Genomic DNA, 14,925 nt, shown 5'->3' with positions numbered 1-14,925 from the left:
ATATCTTCAATATGAAAGGTCAAAATTTTCAATTGATCTTCGGCTTTTCCTCCCAGCTACATACACTTTAAGAATATGTCATTAGATTTATAAAATTTACTTCGAGGACTGTTATATATAAAAATGTGAAAAATATCAAATTTTAATAATTTGTCATAATATTTGTATTATATCGTGCATTTCATAAAAAATGAAAATTATTTAATATCAGAAAGACATTCTTCATTAATGCAATTTGATATGTCTGATGTGCTCTCATGTCCCACAAAAAATACTGTCGAAACGCTCAAAACGCTCATTCCGGATCCCTTAACTTGTCGGCAAAATGGATGTGGGATGAGACTTCTTTTGCTACACACACAATTACTTATTTGGTCTTGGTTATTTATGCCTTTTTGTTTTATTATATTTCTTACTTTCTTAATTTGTTGTTTCTTACTTTTTTATTTACAACATGAGTCATTCCTCTTTTTGGGATAAAAGGTAGCATTGAAAAGGGCCATTTGGTTTGTCTTTGGTACTTCTGAAGTGGGTTTACTGTGCTGCTCTGCCCTCAACCTGGTTGCCTCCTTGACGAATACAGGTTTCAGCCCTGGTCCTCATGCACCAATTGCGTTGCGTACTCTTCTTGCGTGCCGAATACTTGTGAATGCAGCAGTAATGCGGTTGCGAAGATGTTGGAAGCTAGCTGGTGATCCTCGCTGACATAGTAAATGCGTTCCAAAGCCTAATGCTATTATCTTTCCATGTCATTAACCGTGTGCTTCATTTTAATCTTTGATGTAGCCAAACCTCATCCGTGGACAGAGTGAAAACGGGTACATTTCTTTAAAAGGACATATCTTCAAAAATTGTGAGCCAATTGAAATTAATGTTTTGGTTTATTAAAGCTAACGATTTAAGGTTTCTTTAAATATCAAAATATGAGGATTCTGGGTGTTGTTTTTTTTTCGAGACACCCTTCACTTATAAAACTAAATAATTTCAAAGTAAGCACATTTTATTAGTTGTTTGGTCAGTGCAAAATAATAAAAGGCCTCAGTCTCCGTCTTATTATCACTATATTTTAAGAAAATTTTTCCAACACCATCCCAAAAAAAAAAAAAAAATCTACGCCACTGCTCAGTAAAACTATTTTGTGAGTAGATCTGCGAGTTGTCCCCTTCGATTTTTTTCATCTAGAACAACTTGAACACGAATCTCAAAAATGAGAGTTATAATTCAATCCCTTCTATTATGTAAATCATAAATGAGTGCTAGGGCATCTCCTCTGATGCCTGGAAAAAGCGTTCACCTACACATGTAGCAGTGTACTTTGGTTATATCTATAAATTCGTTTTTATAAATGCGCACGTGACCCATGCGCACGACATACCAAGACCAGCAAGCGTGACCAAATCCCCATGCATTAACCACTATACAGAAAGGTATAGGAACTCTTAAGATAAATATTATCAAATTTAAGTATTAATTGAATTGCAAAATTATTACACATTTTGCAATTGCGAATTTGTAATATGTTATTAAAAACAACATTTTGAAAGTATTTGACGACGGAAAAAAATATTCAACGATGGAAACGTTTACAATATAATCACAAAGTTGAACAAAATAGACAATTTAAGTGCTGCACAGCAGTCTCATGTTGTTCCGCCTTTGCATTCAAATGTATAGAAAGACCACTCGCTATGTTGAATTGTTTGCATTTTATCAACTTCTCATGCTTTTTACGGGTAAAGGACTTCAGAGGATAGATTGGAAAAACTTGGGTTACATGCAGTGGTAGGGGAGGGGTCTTATATCAGACGAGCCAGGGTGGCAATCATGTTGCCGTGCCAAGGGGCAAGCAAAAGGTAAATAATCAGACCATATATACCGGCGAACACTCTAACCACTGAGCTACACGTACAGACTGCAAATGATAAACAGGACTCAAGTCTCGTACTTATGGATATGATCAGGCAGGGTAAACAGAAACAACACACAACACACAGTGAACGAGATCAATCAATGGTGTTATCCGCTAGCCTAATATCTACCAAAAAACGTTTCAAAACGTAAAAAGGGGCCACAGTTTAAAAAATCTTTCCTGTGTGGCTTTTCACCCTTTTTTAAACTTGGTCCCATTTATGAAAGTTTCTAAAGACCCATACGAAGTCATCTTTAGGCTACTTGTTTCTTTTCTTAGTTGTCAGTGTTCATTTTGTAGAGTAAATGAATTAATGTTCGTTGTTCGTCCGTAAAGACGTTATAATGTATTTTGATTTAAGCAAAAGTAGCAAATACTCACTTTGTTAAATTCTTCATCGTCTTGTGCGATTCTGCGCCTATGTACAGATGTAGGGCCTATATATAGCAGGTTGACAGACAGTCAATTTGCTAAGTATATATAATACTCTACTACTCTTTATGAACACGCAAGATAATAAAATATAAACCTTCAAATGTTTTTGATAATACATAGCCTTCGTCATATGGTACCGCTTTCGAACAGTCTTAAACCTAATTGTTGCATGTAGAAATTAGGACTCGTTCTTCATGTTATTACTACTTTACTGAATGGGACCAAGTTTAAAAAAGGGTGAAAAGCCACACAGGAAAGATTTTTAAACTGTGGCCCCTTTTACGTTTTGAAACGTTTTTGGTAGATATTAATTCTTTTTTCGAGGTAAAAACATATTGCGCAGTAAGTGGTTCTTTGTAGCCATGCGAGGCGAACTAGTTGGATATCCATATTTCGCGGTTTGTGGTTCTTTTAAGCCCTGCGGGGCAAACTAGTTCGATATCCTCATTTCGCGGTTAGTTGTTTTAACGACCCGTAACCACCCCAATCAGCTGCATGGGGTAAAAGAATTATTACAAAAATTAATAGCTGAACCCAATAGTTCAGACAGGGACTGGAAACGACATATTGATGACTATATATAGGCCTAGAGTTTATTCAATAAACCCAAGCGGAACGAGATCTGGAAAGTAACCGCTATCCGAACCATAAACACATGCATGATCAGACAACGAGTGTTCAATTTCCTCATAGTTTCCCACGTTGTACACACGTCAGTCGAATTTGGCGGTGTTGGTTTGTTAGCCCTCCAAGTTATAACATCGTTCACTTTGTGTTGAACATTGTATGTGGGCCTCACTGTAATAACATAAAGATCAGTCTGATCAGTGTGATATCATTTCAAGAGCTAAGAGGTCACTTCACATGATTTGGTAAAATGATCTAACTTGAAATCAAAATCGCTGTTTCGAGAAAAAGAGCTTTAAAGTTTGAACACTTGACGTTTTTCTTTTTAAATTAAATAAATTATTAAACTTAGAAAATATATAAATCTCGTTATTTGGTGCAGAAAAAAGTTAAGAGTCTCACGTAACATCGCATGGTAAAAAGTGAAAAGTAATTGAACAAAATGGTGTTGTTCAACGATGTTTTAATATAAAATTATACACTGACGTTTCGTACAAAAATACTTTATCAAAGTGAGCAAAAACAACCATGACAGTCCCATCACTGCTATAGGCCTATGGCCCTAGATTGCCGAGAAGGCATTGATGCCAAGACCATGCATGTGAAATGTTCCAAAGGTTAATGAACGAGAATGAAAAGAACAGATTAACTTTATCATGTTTGTCTCCCTATGCATGAGTGCGTATATTTATGGCCTTTACAATATTTCCTTATGTTCTTGTTAGGTATGGGGTATTATTATTAAAATTAAAAAAATAGTTATATTAAATGAAATCCTGGCACAAATAAATCGTCTTCATTCAATTGTGCTCTCTATATAAAGCAAGTAGAAATAGCTTGTACACTTTCAACATGGGAACACGTTTTGACGTATCTATAATTAGTAAAAAGATGTAGCTCAGCGGCCAGCCAACAAAAAGAAAATGTCTATAGTAGGCCCTTAGCTGGCCCTATACGTGTAAGAAAATCAATCGCATTATCGTGTTCACTCAAAAATTTAGAAAATAAATGGGCACTTCTGGGTTGGGTATCTATAGAATTTAAGTATGATATATTTTCGATGGTAAATATATTTCACTTTCAAAGTTTGTAGTTTTCATAATTGCAATTTCTGAATATGATATAAAAAGCGGTAAAAAGTCTATAAATGTAAGAGTATCGGATCATTTTGAATGTTAATAAATGCGAAACGCCGTCGGTAGACACCAGCAATATCAGGGATTGCCGCGATTCTTGCAGTAGCTTTTATGAATAGGATACAATAGTGGATACAATAGCGGATACAATAGCGGAACAATAGAGCTCTAATACGGGCAAATAAACCTCGTCGCGTTTTGCTAAATTTCACTTCTTCTTTTTCATGAACTAACCGTTATTTTTTTAAACTTGTGGCAAAACTTCGACCGAAGTTTTTAATTTTGGTTGCTTAATTGATACGGAGTTGCCAAATTTCTAAGAGTGGTAAATTTAGTGAGTGAGGGAATGATGAACATCTTTTAATGTCTTCTTGTATTCAACTGTACTTGAATTATTATATAATCATTGGGCACCTTTTTAAAGTTAATAATATTAATACTAATATTAATAATATTAAAATTGTAATAATAATATAAATGGCACATTCAGTTCTTATTTATTTATTTATAGATTTATCTATTTAGGCCTATTTAGGCCTATTTATTTATTTATTTATTTATTTATTTATTTATTTATTTATTTATTTATTTATTCATTTATTTATTTATTTACTCATTGATTGATTGATTGATTGATTGATTGATTACTGATTATTTGATTTAGAGATTCATTTATACTGATATTTAGTCATATATTGATTTAGTCAGTTTAAAAGTATTATTTGTAGGCCTATGTATTTTTTGATTTTATTGATACTGATATTTTTGTTATTTTTTAAAGTTTTGGCATAGCATTCGTTACATTATAACACGCTTTTTACATATTGATATCGTTGAGGCATGTTATGATGGTGTATGTTATAGGCCTACTTATGATCATCACAATACATCCATAAACGTGTTAATGCAGTAACCGTATCGTTATAGGGGCACGGAAGCCCCCCTCCCCCATTGATCTAAAATTTTAGAAAATCCCATAGGAAAACTGCCGAAAACGGCTTGTGCCACTCCCCCCTCATCAGAACCGGATGCAACGCCTTCTATACTTTTTCTACTTCTCGGCAATCTAGGGCCATAGGCCTATAGCAGAGAAGATGTAGTAAGAAAGAAAGAAAGAAATGAGGAAAGAAAGAAAGGAAGGAAAAAGAAATGAGAAGAAAGAAACAAAGAAAGGAAAAAGAAAAGGAAAGGAAAGAATGAAAGTAGGCCTATGAAAGAAACAAAAAAAAATAAGAAAGAAAGAAAGAAAGAAAAAAGAAAGAAAGAGAGGGAGAAAGAAAGAAAGAAAGAAGGAGAGAAATAAAGGAAGAAAGAATGAAAGAAAGGAAAAAAGAAAGCAAGGAAAAGAGAAGAAAGAAATAAAGAAAAGAAAAAGAACTAAAAAGGAAAGGAATAATGAAAGTAGGCCTATGAAAGAAAAACGAAAGAAAGGAGGAAAGAAAGAGAGAAAGAAAGAATGAAAGAGAGAAAGAAAGAAAGAAAGAGAGAAAGAAAGAAAGAAGGAACACAGGAAATTAATACAAAAAACTGCTATAATGGAGAGAATGAAGATCTACCAAATGGGCAGGGCGTGACCAAAAGGAAATTAAAGTTTGAATGCAGAAAATTGGACATTAAGTCCGATGCTATCAGGCTAGGGCTAGCAAGGGTGCCGTAATGGTATATAGTATGTTGTTCCTTCAACCAACGCTAGTGATCTGAACCTGAGCTTTGGAGAAGGCCAGTGACTCTAAGATCAGACGGAATATGGGGAATATCGTTGTAGTGGCGCGTGATGGGACTGTCATGGTTGTTTTTGCTCACTTTGATAAAGTATTTTTGTACGAAACGTCAGTGTATAATTTTATATTAAAACATCGTTGAACAACACCATTTTGTTCAATTACTTTTCACTTTTACCATGCGATGTTACGTGAGACTCTTAACTTTTTTCTGCACCAAATAACGAGATTTATATATTTTCTAAGTTTAATAATTTATTTAATTTAAAAAGAAAAACGTCAAGTGTTCAAACTTTAAAGCTCTTTTTCTCGAAACAGCAATTTTGATTTCAAGTTAGATCATTTTACCAAATCAGGGCCGCATTAGGCTGTTTAGCTTAATCATGTGAAGTGACCTCTTAGCTCTTGAAATGATATCACACTGATCAGACTGATCTTTATGTTATTACAGTGAGGCCCACATACAATGTTCAACACAAAGTGAACGATGGTATCACTGGGAGGGCTAACAAACCAACACCGCCAAATTCGACTGACGTGTGTACAACGTGGGAAACTATGAGGAAATTGAACACTCGTTGTCTGATCATGCATGTGTTTATGGTTCGGATAGCGGTTACTTTCCATATCTCGTTCCGCTTGGGTTTATTGAATACACTCTAGGCCTATATATAGTCATCAATATGTCGTTTCCAGTCCCTGTCTGAACTATTGGGTTCAGCTATTAATTTTTGTAATAATTCTTTTACCCCATGCAGCTGATTGGGGTGGTTACGGGTCGTTAAAACAACTAACCGCGAAATGAGGATATCGAACTAGTTTGCCCCGCAGGGCTTAAAAGAACCACAAACCGCGAAATATGGATATCCAACTAGTTCGCCTCGCATGGCTACAAAGAGCCACTTACTGCGCAATATTTACCTCAAAAAAAAGAATTAATATCTACCAAAAAACGTTTCAAAACGTAAAAAGGGGCCACAGTTTAAAAATCTTTCCTGTGTGGCTTTTCACCTTTTTAAACTTGGTCCCATTCAGTATAGTAATAACATGAAGAACGAGTCCTAATTTCTACATGCAACAATTAGGTTTAAGACTGTTCGAAAGCGGTACAATATGACGAAGGCTATGTATTATCAAAAACATTTGAAGGTTTATATTTTATTATCTTGCGTGTTCATAAAGAGTAGTAGAGTATTATATATACTTAGCAAATTGACTGTCTGTCAACCTGCTATATATAGGCCCTACATCTGTACATAGGCGCAGAATCGCACAAGACGATGAAGAATTTAACAAAGTGAGTATTTGCTACTTTTGCTTAAATCAAAATACATTATAACGTCTTTACGGACGAACAACGAACATTAATTCATTTACTCTACAAAATGAACACTGACAACTAAGAAAAGAAACAAGTAGCCTAAAGATGACTTCGTATGGGTCTTTAGAAACTTTCATAAATGGGACCAAGTTTAAAAAAGGGTGAAAAGCCACACAGGAAAGATTTTTTAAACTGTGGCCCCTTTTTACGTTTTGAAACGTTTTTGGTAGATATATATTTTCCCGGTACATACTATTTATTGCACGTGCAATACTTTTTTACGTCACGAAAAGTATTGTACATACAATATTGTACGTACAATACGGAGTCTGCAGCGCGCGTAATAGTGTTATGATTGCAGACCAGATCTGCTCTACTTTTTAATCCCTTGATTTTTGGTTTCTGAACAACGAGAAACCAAAACTAAAGATTTGAAATGAGGGAAAATCTACCATTGTGTGTTCAATGGTAGATTTTGTATCCACTCTTGATAATAAGAATGAACGTGTATGACCCGCATTAGAATTTGGGGCCTGATTGCACCATCAACAGTTTAAAAGTTGGCCATAGCAAAAAGCTAAACAGTTTCATTACAGTTAGGACCCGGGACTACGGATTGTTATTGTTCTGCAAGGCTCACTCAGTCATTTAATGAGGCAATACAAACGATCGAATTTGGTATTCAAATGAACAAAATTTTGAGTTACACCTTTTCAGTGTAAAATTTTTTTCTCGGCCAAATGAAAAGCAATAATTTTCATTTTTTCAGTAAATGTCAGGAAAAACTGTAATGCTTGATACTGTATTTTTTTTATATCTTAGTGTTAAACTTAGTCGTGAAATTCAGTCATTTAGTGTAAGATTTTCGATTTTGATAGGCTTCAACTCTGCCCGCGAGCCTTTTTTGGATCAACCTTTTAGCTTTTCAAAGTAATATAGTTCGCTAAAGAAGGATTTTTCCCAACTTTCTAACGCACATCACCGTGAGCGATATTTCATAGTTTTGTCATAATTTCCGTTTTGATTCCATAATTTTTGACTACCAGCTGGAAAATTTTCAAATCCACACGTGAAATCTTAGGCTAATACTAGCATTGTGGATCGATATCTCTGGGTGCCCGGCCTGGATACAGTGTTGCCAGAACTTCAATATAGCAAAGAAATTACCTAGTGTTTCAATTGTCATGAAGGTGACTGGGTATAGTGCCTTTTGTTTGTGTTTGTTTGAAATTGCTTAAACCCACCGAAAGTCATAATGAAGCAGCCAAAACAATACAAGGTTAAACATGGAAGTTTATAACAACCTATTATAATGACCTAAAAATATCATTTATGGCAACAATGAGCCTTGCATTGTAAGTCATGGTTAAAATGTGTTGAGTACCCACCCCACCCCCATAGGCCTACATAATATTACATACCGGTACCTTATAATATTTATATAGCACGGCTATAGCTATAGCCTACATTTAGAAAGTAGGTCCTATAGCGCTAAATTATGACAAATAGGCCTACACAAACCCGAACGCAAGTCTGAAGGGTGTAATGAAAATGCCAACCCGGAGATAGGAGGGACAGAAAATTAAAATCCCCTCTAATATTACACGCGAATTTTTCTAGGTTTGGACAGTGGATTTTCCCAAGGACCTCATCCTAGGTAAATACACAAACAAACAAACAGACAAAATGGTTTTCATAATCATGGAATCCATAGCCCCTATAAATTGAAATTGCAGGCTATCACGGGAGCAAATTTCCAAAATTCACCTCATTTACCAGAATTGGGGATTTGGGCTACCAAATCGCTGGTCAGGCAATCCTGGTTTTCAATGGAAAAGGGACCTGGTTGACAACAATTGAAATATCGATTATTTCTGCTGGTTGTTCTCGAGATAAAGTACTGAGTTTGACATTTTCGTAGCATGAAGGGAAAAAGGGTAAAATAAAAACGGAAATTCTGACAAAACTATAGTATAGACCCACACGATGTGCTTTACAGAGGTGGGAAATATCTTTCTTTAGCAAACTATATTAGTTTGAGACGCTAAAAAATGAATTCCGTAAAAAGCTCACGGGCGAACTAAAGGCCTATAAAATAAAAAATATCACACTAAAAGACAAAATATGATGCTTGAATTTTAACACCAGGATTTTAAAAAAAATGTATATCCAAGCACTATGTCTTTAACTGACATTACTGAAGAAAAAAAAATATTGCTTTATATTTGACCGAGAAAATAAATTTCATAGGAAAAAGGTGTATCTCTGAATTGTGCTGATTTTAACATGTATCGATCGACTTTTAGCGCGACTATGCATTTCTAAAGAATTGGTAGTCCCGGGTCCTGACTGATTATTGCATTGTGAAAAACAGAATACATTATGCCTAGAATTGTATAATTATTGAGAATATGATTGACAGTCCTCTATTGTGGATTTCGATTTGCTTGATTACCCTTTTAAACTTGCCGTCGTTTTATCTTTTCAGTTTCTGTTTCCGTATCCGTAATAGTTTTTGTAAGTCATTGTTATTCTGAAGTGGTAGTCTCCCAGGTATGACCAATCTTTTATTCTAGCATTTTGTTAGTTACTGAAAATTTGAAGCTCGTGAATTTCAGTTTTCGTTTTGGTAAGTTATATTGATTTTTTTCATAAAACCTTGAGATGTGCGGTTGGGTGCCAATCTAGACAAAAGAAGAGTCTAAATTTTACGGTCCTAAATTCGCGGTAAATTGTACGGCTTCAATTGACATGTGTTTAGTGTATATGCACTTACGCCTAGACGTAAGTGATTCGTAAAAAAAGTCTTGCATTGAAATATATACTAACCATGTTGCCAAGTTATAAGCAAAAGTCTTTCATATTGGCGATGAAACGAGAGTCTAAAATAGTCAAATATCTCCCAATGAGGCGCGTACAAGTGGTGATTTAGTAAACATGATTTAGTAAAGAATTGCATTGGAGCAAAGATAATTTATTCTATTCATGGCAAGCTAATCTGATAATTGGTTGGGCCTATATGCAAGACTCGGGTTTATTTTAAATGTTTATTTTGCAGAGCTTATTTTCAGTCATAAATTTCGCGAGGGGGAGGGAGGGAGGGAGATACTTAAGTTGAGACTGAACAAGCGAGAGTGGGAGGGGGTGAGGAAGAAAGAGAGGGGAGAGACGGAAAGACTAGAAAGAGAAGAACTCGAGAGGAGAGAGTAGGGACCGAGGGACCGGGGAGGAGTGGGGAGACTGATCATGGGGGGGGGCAGGAGGAAGCAAAATAGGGAGATAGACATTGATACGAGGAAGGGCGACACTGTGGCCCTGCACAAGTGCATTGGGGTGCGATATGCTCATAAGCGGGCCTTTTGTGATTTTAGAGCTTATTTTCAACGTTTTTACAGAAAAAAGTGGAGTTTGTCATTCGGATTGGCATGCATCAAAGACGAGAGGGCGCTAGGCCATTAAAAACAGCGGTGTTGTCTCTCCCGCTTTTATTGACATAAGCAACTGCCTCTTTTGAAATAAGCTGATTGGTACTTAAAAGTTAACAATGAAGTCATGTTACAGTAAACTTACTAAATCCCTTGCGTTTTCGTATCTGAACAATAGACTTACGGAAACTGAAAAGATAAAACGAGCCATAGGGTCTTTTTATCTTTTCAGTTTCCGTAAGTCTATTGTTCTGATACGAAAACGCAAGTGATTCAGTAAGTTTACTGTAATCTGACTTCATTGTTAACTTTAAAGTACCAATCAGCTTATTTCAATAGAGGCAGATGAGTCAGATGCCTATGTCAATAAAAGCGGGAGAGACAAGACCGATGTTTTTAATGGTCTAGCGCCCTCTCGTCTTTGCATTGCTAAATTGATCTATATTAATTTGACAAAATGCATGCCAATCCGAATGATAATGTGCACTTTTCCTCTGTAAAAACGTTGAAAATAAGCTCTTCAATCACAAAAGGTCCGCTTATGAGCCTGTCGCGCCCCATTGCACTTGTGCAGGGCCACAGTGTCGCCCTTCCCTCGTATCAATGTCTATCTCCCTATTTTGCTTCCTCCTGCCCCCCCCCCATGATCAGGCTCCCCACTCCCTCCCCGGTCCCTACTGTCTCCTCTCGAGCTTTCTCTTTCTAGTCTTTCCGTCTCTCCCTCTCCTCTCTTTCTTCCTCACCCCTCCCACTCTCACTTGTTCAGTCTCAAGTATCTCCTCCCTCCCCTCCCTTGCGAAATTTATCAGTATGATCCATGACTAAAAATAAGCTCTGCAAAAATAAACATTTAAAATAACCCCGAGTCATGCATATAGGCCCAACCAATTATCAGATTAGCTTGCCATTGGTACGAATGAATAGAATACATTATCTTTGCTCCAATGCAATTCTTTTTGTATTGCATTTCAATATAAAACATGATTACCAAATCACCACTTGTACGCGCCTCATTGGGAGATATTTGACTATTTCAGACGCTCGTTTCATCGCCAATAAGAAAGACTTTTGCTTATAACTTGGCAACATGGTTAGTATATATTTCAATGCAAGGCAATTTTTACGACCCACTTACGTCTAGGCGTAAGTGCATATACACCAAACACAAGTCAATTGAAGCCGTACAATTTACCGCGAATTTAGGACCATAAAATTTAGACTCTTCTTTTGTCTAGATTAGCACCCAACCGCACATCTCAAGGTTTTATGTAAAAAATCAATATAACTTACCAAAACGAAAACTGAAATTCACGAGCTTCAAATTTTCAGTAACTAACAAAAGGCTAGAATAAAAGATTGGTCACACCTGGGAGACTACCACTTCAGAATTACAATGACTTACAAAAACGAATTGCTATTACATTACAAACGAAAGACTTCATGCTAGTCATTGTTTACAAAGAAGAGGAGGTATATACCAACAGACTACTACAGACTATTCGCACACGAGTTTAAGTTCCAGCATCACCCATTAGGCTGAGTTCACATAGAAGTATACGGTATACGGTATTCGCTATACGATATACGCTCATTCGATCAGGCTGAGTTCATATAGGAGTAGGCCTATACCGGTACTATGTGAACTCAGCCTGATCGAATGAGCGTATTTCGTATAGCGAGTATGTCAGTTTACCCATTTTCTTCGTCTTATCAAATGCTTGTAACTTTACTTCTTGAGGTCACATTGCATTCAATGAGGTGTCATAATGTGCAGAATGCGTATAGCGAATAGCGAGTATGTCAGTTTATGTCAGTTTACCCATTTTCTTCGTCTTATCAAATGCTTGTAACTTTACTTCTTGAGGTCACATTGCATTCAATGAGGTGTCATAATGTGCAGAATTAGATAGTGCATCTATTAAAAAAAAAAATTTACCCACATATGGTTTAGGTTTTTAAAATTAGGACAGTATACGCTGCACTAAAATCGAACACGCACGATTCCCACTATACTATACTATACGCAGGTATACGGCCTTTTCCAATAGCTCTTATGTGACCCGGTACTATGAAATTACCTTGCTCGATTTAAGCTATACGCGTGCATCTGCAAAACGTGCATCGTATACCCGAATAGTATACTTCTATGCGATCGTAGCCTTATGTGACCCGGTACTATGAAATTGCCTTGCTCGATTTTAGCTATACGCGTGCACCTGCAAAACGTGCACCGTATACCTGAACAGTATATTTCTATGTGATCACAGCCTTACCGAGGGCCGATCGTTCCATGAAATGCGACAGAGGAAATTGATAAGCACATATACTGCATGTTTATATGGTCATTCACGTGACAAGCGACGCTCTAGCGCTTATACGCGACGACGTGCAATGCTGGCGTGATGATTGGTAGACACGAGAATATGAATATGCGAGAATTCACAGCATACAAAGCACAGGGACTTTGGCTGCTTGCGAATAGTCTGTAATGGGTTCTGGTTCAATTAAGAGTTGAATGATACACAGAAAGCATGTTGAGCATATCGCACTTAGTTTGAAGTTTGCCTCATGACATGATAATCCAGAGGTACGCACTTTTTTCCCTTCTGTGAGTGACACATAAACATATCTGAATCCAATTCTACTCTCTAATTCTATGGTCTCGGTACGTACATGTATATTTTCGTTTTCAGTTTACAAGTATCTGCAGGGAGAGTTTATAATAACATCTATAGGTGGTGTACCAGTGGAGTATTCTGATGCGCTATCTGATCCATATTCAACAGAATTTGAACAACTTGCTACATTGGTATGCACAGAGGTAAGGCTTGATGAGCTTGTATGTAGCATCAAAAGATTTTAATTCAAACTGGCAGATGTTTTCACCAGTATGTGCATCAATGTATGTGCAATTTAAACCATCTTAGCCAAGCCCAAGATCTTACTTGTTCCCCCTCTATACAACTAGTCTCTGCATCTGCCCCAACTTGGGACAAGCGGCGGTGGTGCTTTGGCCCTGGGGACATTCACTCTCCAACTCTCCAGGTACTTTGCTGTCACCTCTACCAACTCCCAGCTTCCAAACATCTTCTTGCTTCTATACAGTTTTCACCCTGATGTGGCAGTGACGTCAGTGCGCATTTCATTGGCCGCAGCTTGAAATCGCTGCTGAACATTTGATCAAAGCGCTGGCATGCTTAAAAACGCCGCATAGATGCGCTAGCGATACAGCTGCATCAACGCGTTGACGTCAATGCCACATCAGTGTGAAATATGGCATAATTTTGATACTTTTTTCCATGTAACTGGGAAGACCCCCTTGGTTCGCTGGCATTTCTGCAGGGATTAAGATGGGTGCCGATCGAATGCAGATGTACATTAAAAAATGCACAGCCATATTGAACACCATGTGTCTTACCTATTAAATTACACAGAATGATTGAAAGCGTGCCTGCTACTGATTTTACTTTGATCTTTATCTTTTCAGATAAAGACTGCATTGAGTGTTATCTCTGTGGAACTGTATGAGTGTAAAGTCGTAGAGTTTAGATCAGGCAGTATCATAGCAGTATACGGTATCAAAGTGGATGAGAACAAATCTACAGCTAACGATGATGAAATCTTAACAGACATAGGCACATACATGACCAGTAGTAACTCTGACTTAGGAGTGGATAGGGCATCATTTAAACTCACCGGTATGTGATTATATTATGCCATAGTCGAATTTTGATAAATAAAAATATGTTATTATTAATCATGATGAACGCATCCTGTTGGAACTCAAAATTATACTGATGTGTATTATAATTAATTGTAAAATGGTCATAAAGAGTTTATATAATTTATAGCGACAGTAAGAGTAAAGTATACTTATGTTATTGAATGCAACTTATCTTGCATAATGGCTCACTTTAATACTGAACAATTCCGAAAGCCCGAGTAAAAAATCCGACTCTGTACTTTGGCTTTTAAACAGAACTTACCACGGGACTTTGTTTCCTAAAACACACTGTCAATCATACTTGTTGATCAATCCAATTTAATCACAAGCATTAAGCATGGTAGTACAAGACGTGCGAGATGTACGTCTATCCACCAACTTTTGCGCCAACACAAAAGCGCCGCAAATTCCATAGATAGTTGTGTACAATGGCACCTGCCCTGAGCAACCATAACGAGATCTGGGCGACCAATCACAAGCCAGATTCATTTAAAGATGCATTACATCATGGTCAATTTTAGTTTAGGCCAGAAATTGGCCTAGATTTACATAGAGACCCGTGTTAAAAATGTTTACCGCAATTTAAAGTAAGTAGTCCACTTGGGAAGCTAACGAACAGAGGGAGTA

General features: G+C 36.7%; 1 protein-coding gene across 1 annotated transcript in view; it reads left to right on the top strand.

Annotated features, from left to right (window-relative positions):
• LOC140168342 (scavenger receptor cysteine-rich domain-containing protein DMBT1-like) overlaps positions 1-14,925 on the top strand; it is a 71,007-nt gene that overhangs the window by 41,816 nt on the left and 14,266 nt on the right. The window contains exons 14-15 of the mRNA XM_072191714.1: positions 13,268-13,395; positions 14,062-14,272. Coding sequence (XP_072047815.1) covers positions 13,268-13,395; positions 14,062-14,272 — 339 coding nt within the window. The remainder of the gene's footprint in view (positions 1-13,267; positions 13,396-14,061; positions 14,273-14,925) is intronic.

This window comes from Amphiura filiformis, chromosome 13, assembly GCF_039555335.1.
Source record: "Amphiura filiformis chromosome 13, Afil_fr2py, whole genome shotgun sequence".
In the NCBI taxonomy this organism is placed as follows: domain Eukaryota; kingdom Metazoa; phylum Echinodermata; class Ophiuroidea; order Amphilepidida; family Amphiuridae; genus Amphiura; species Amphiura filiformis.
The sequence above is the reverse complement of the archived record's forward strand: the minus strand, read 5'-3'. Positions and strand labels throughout refer to the sequence as shown.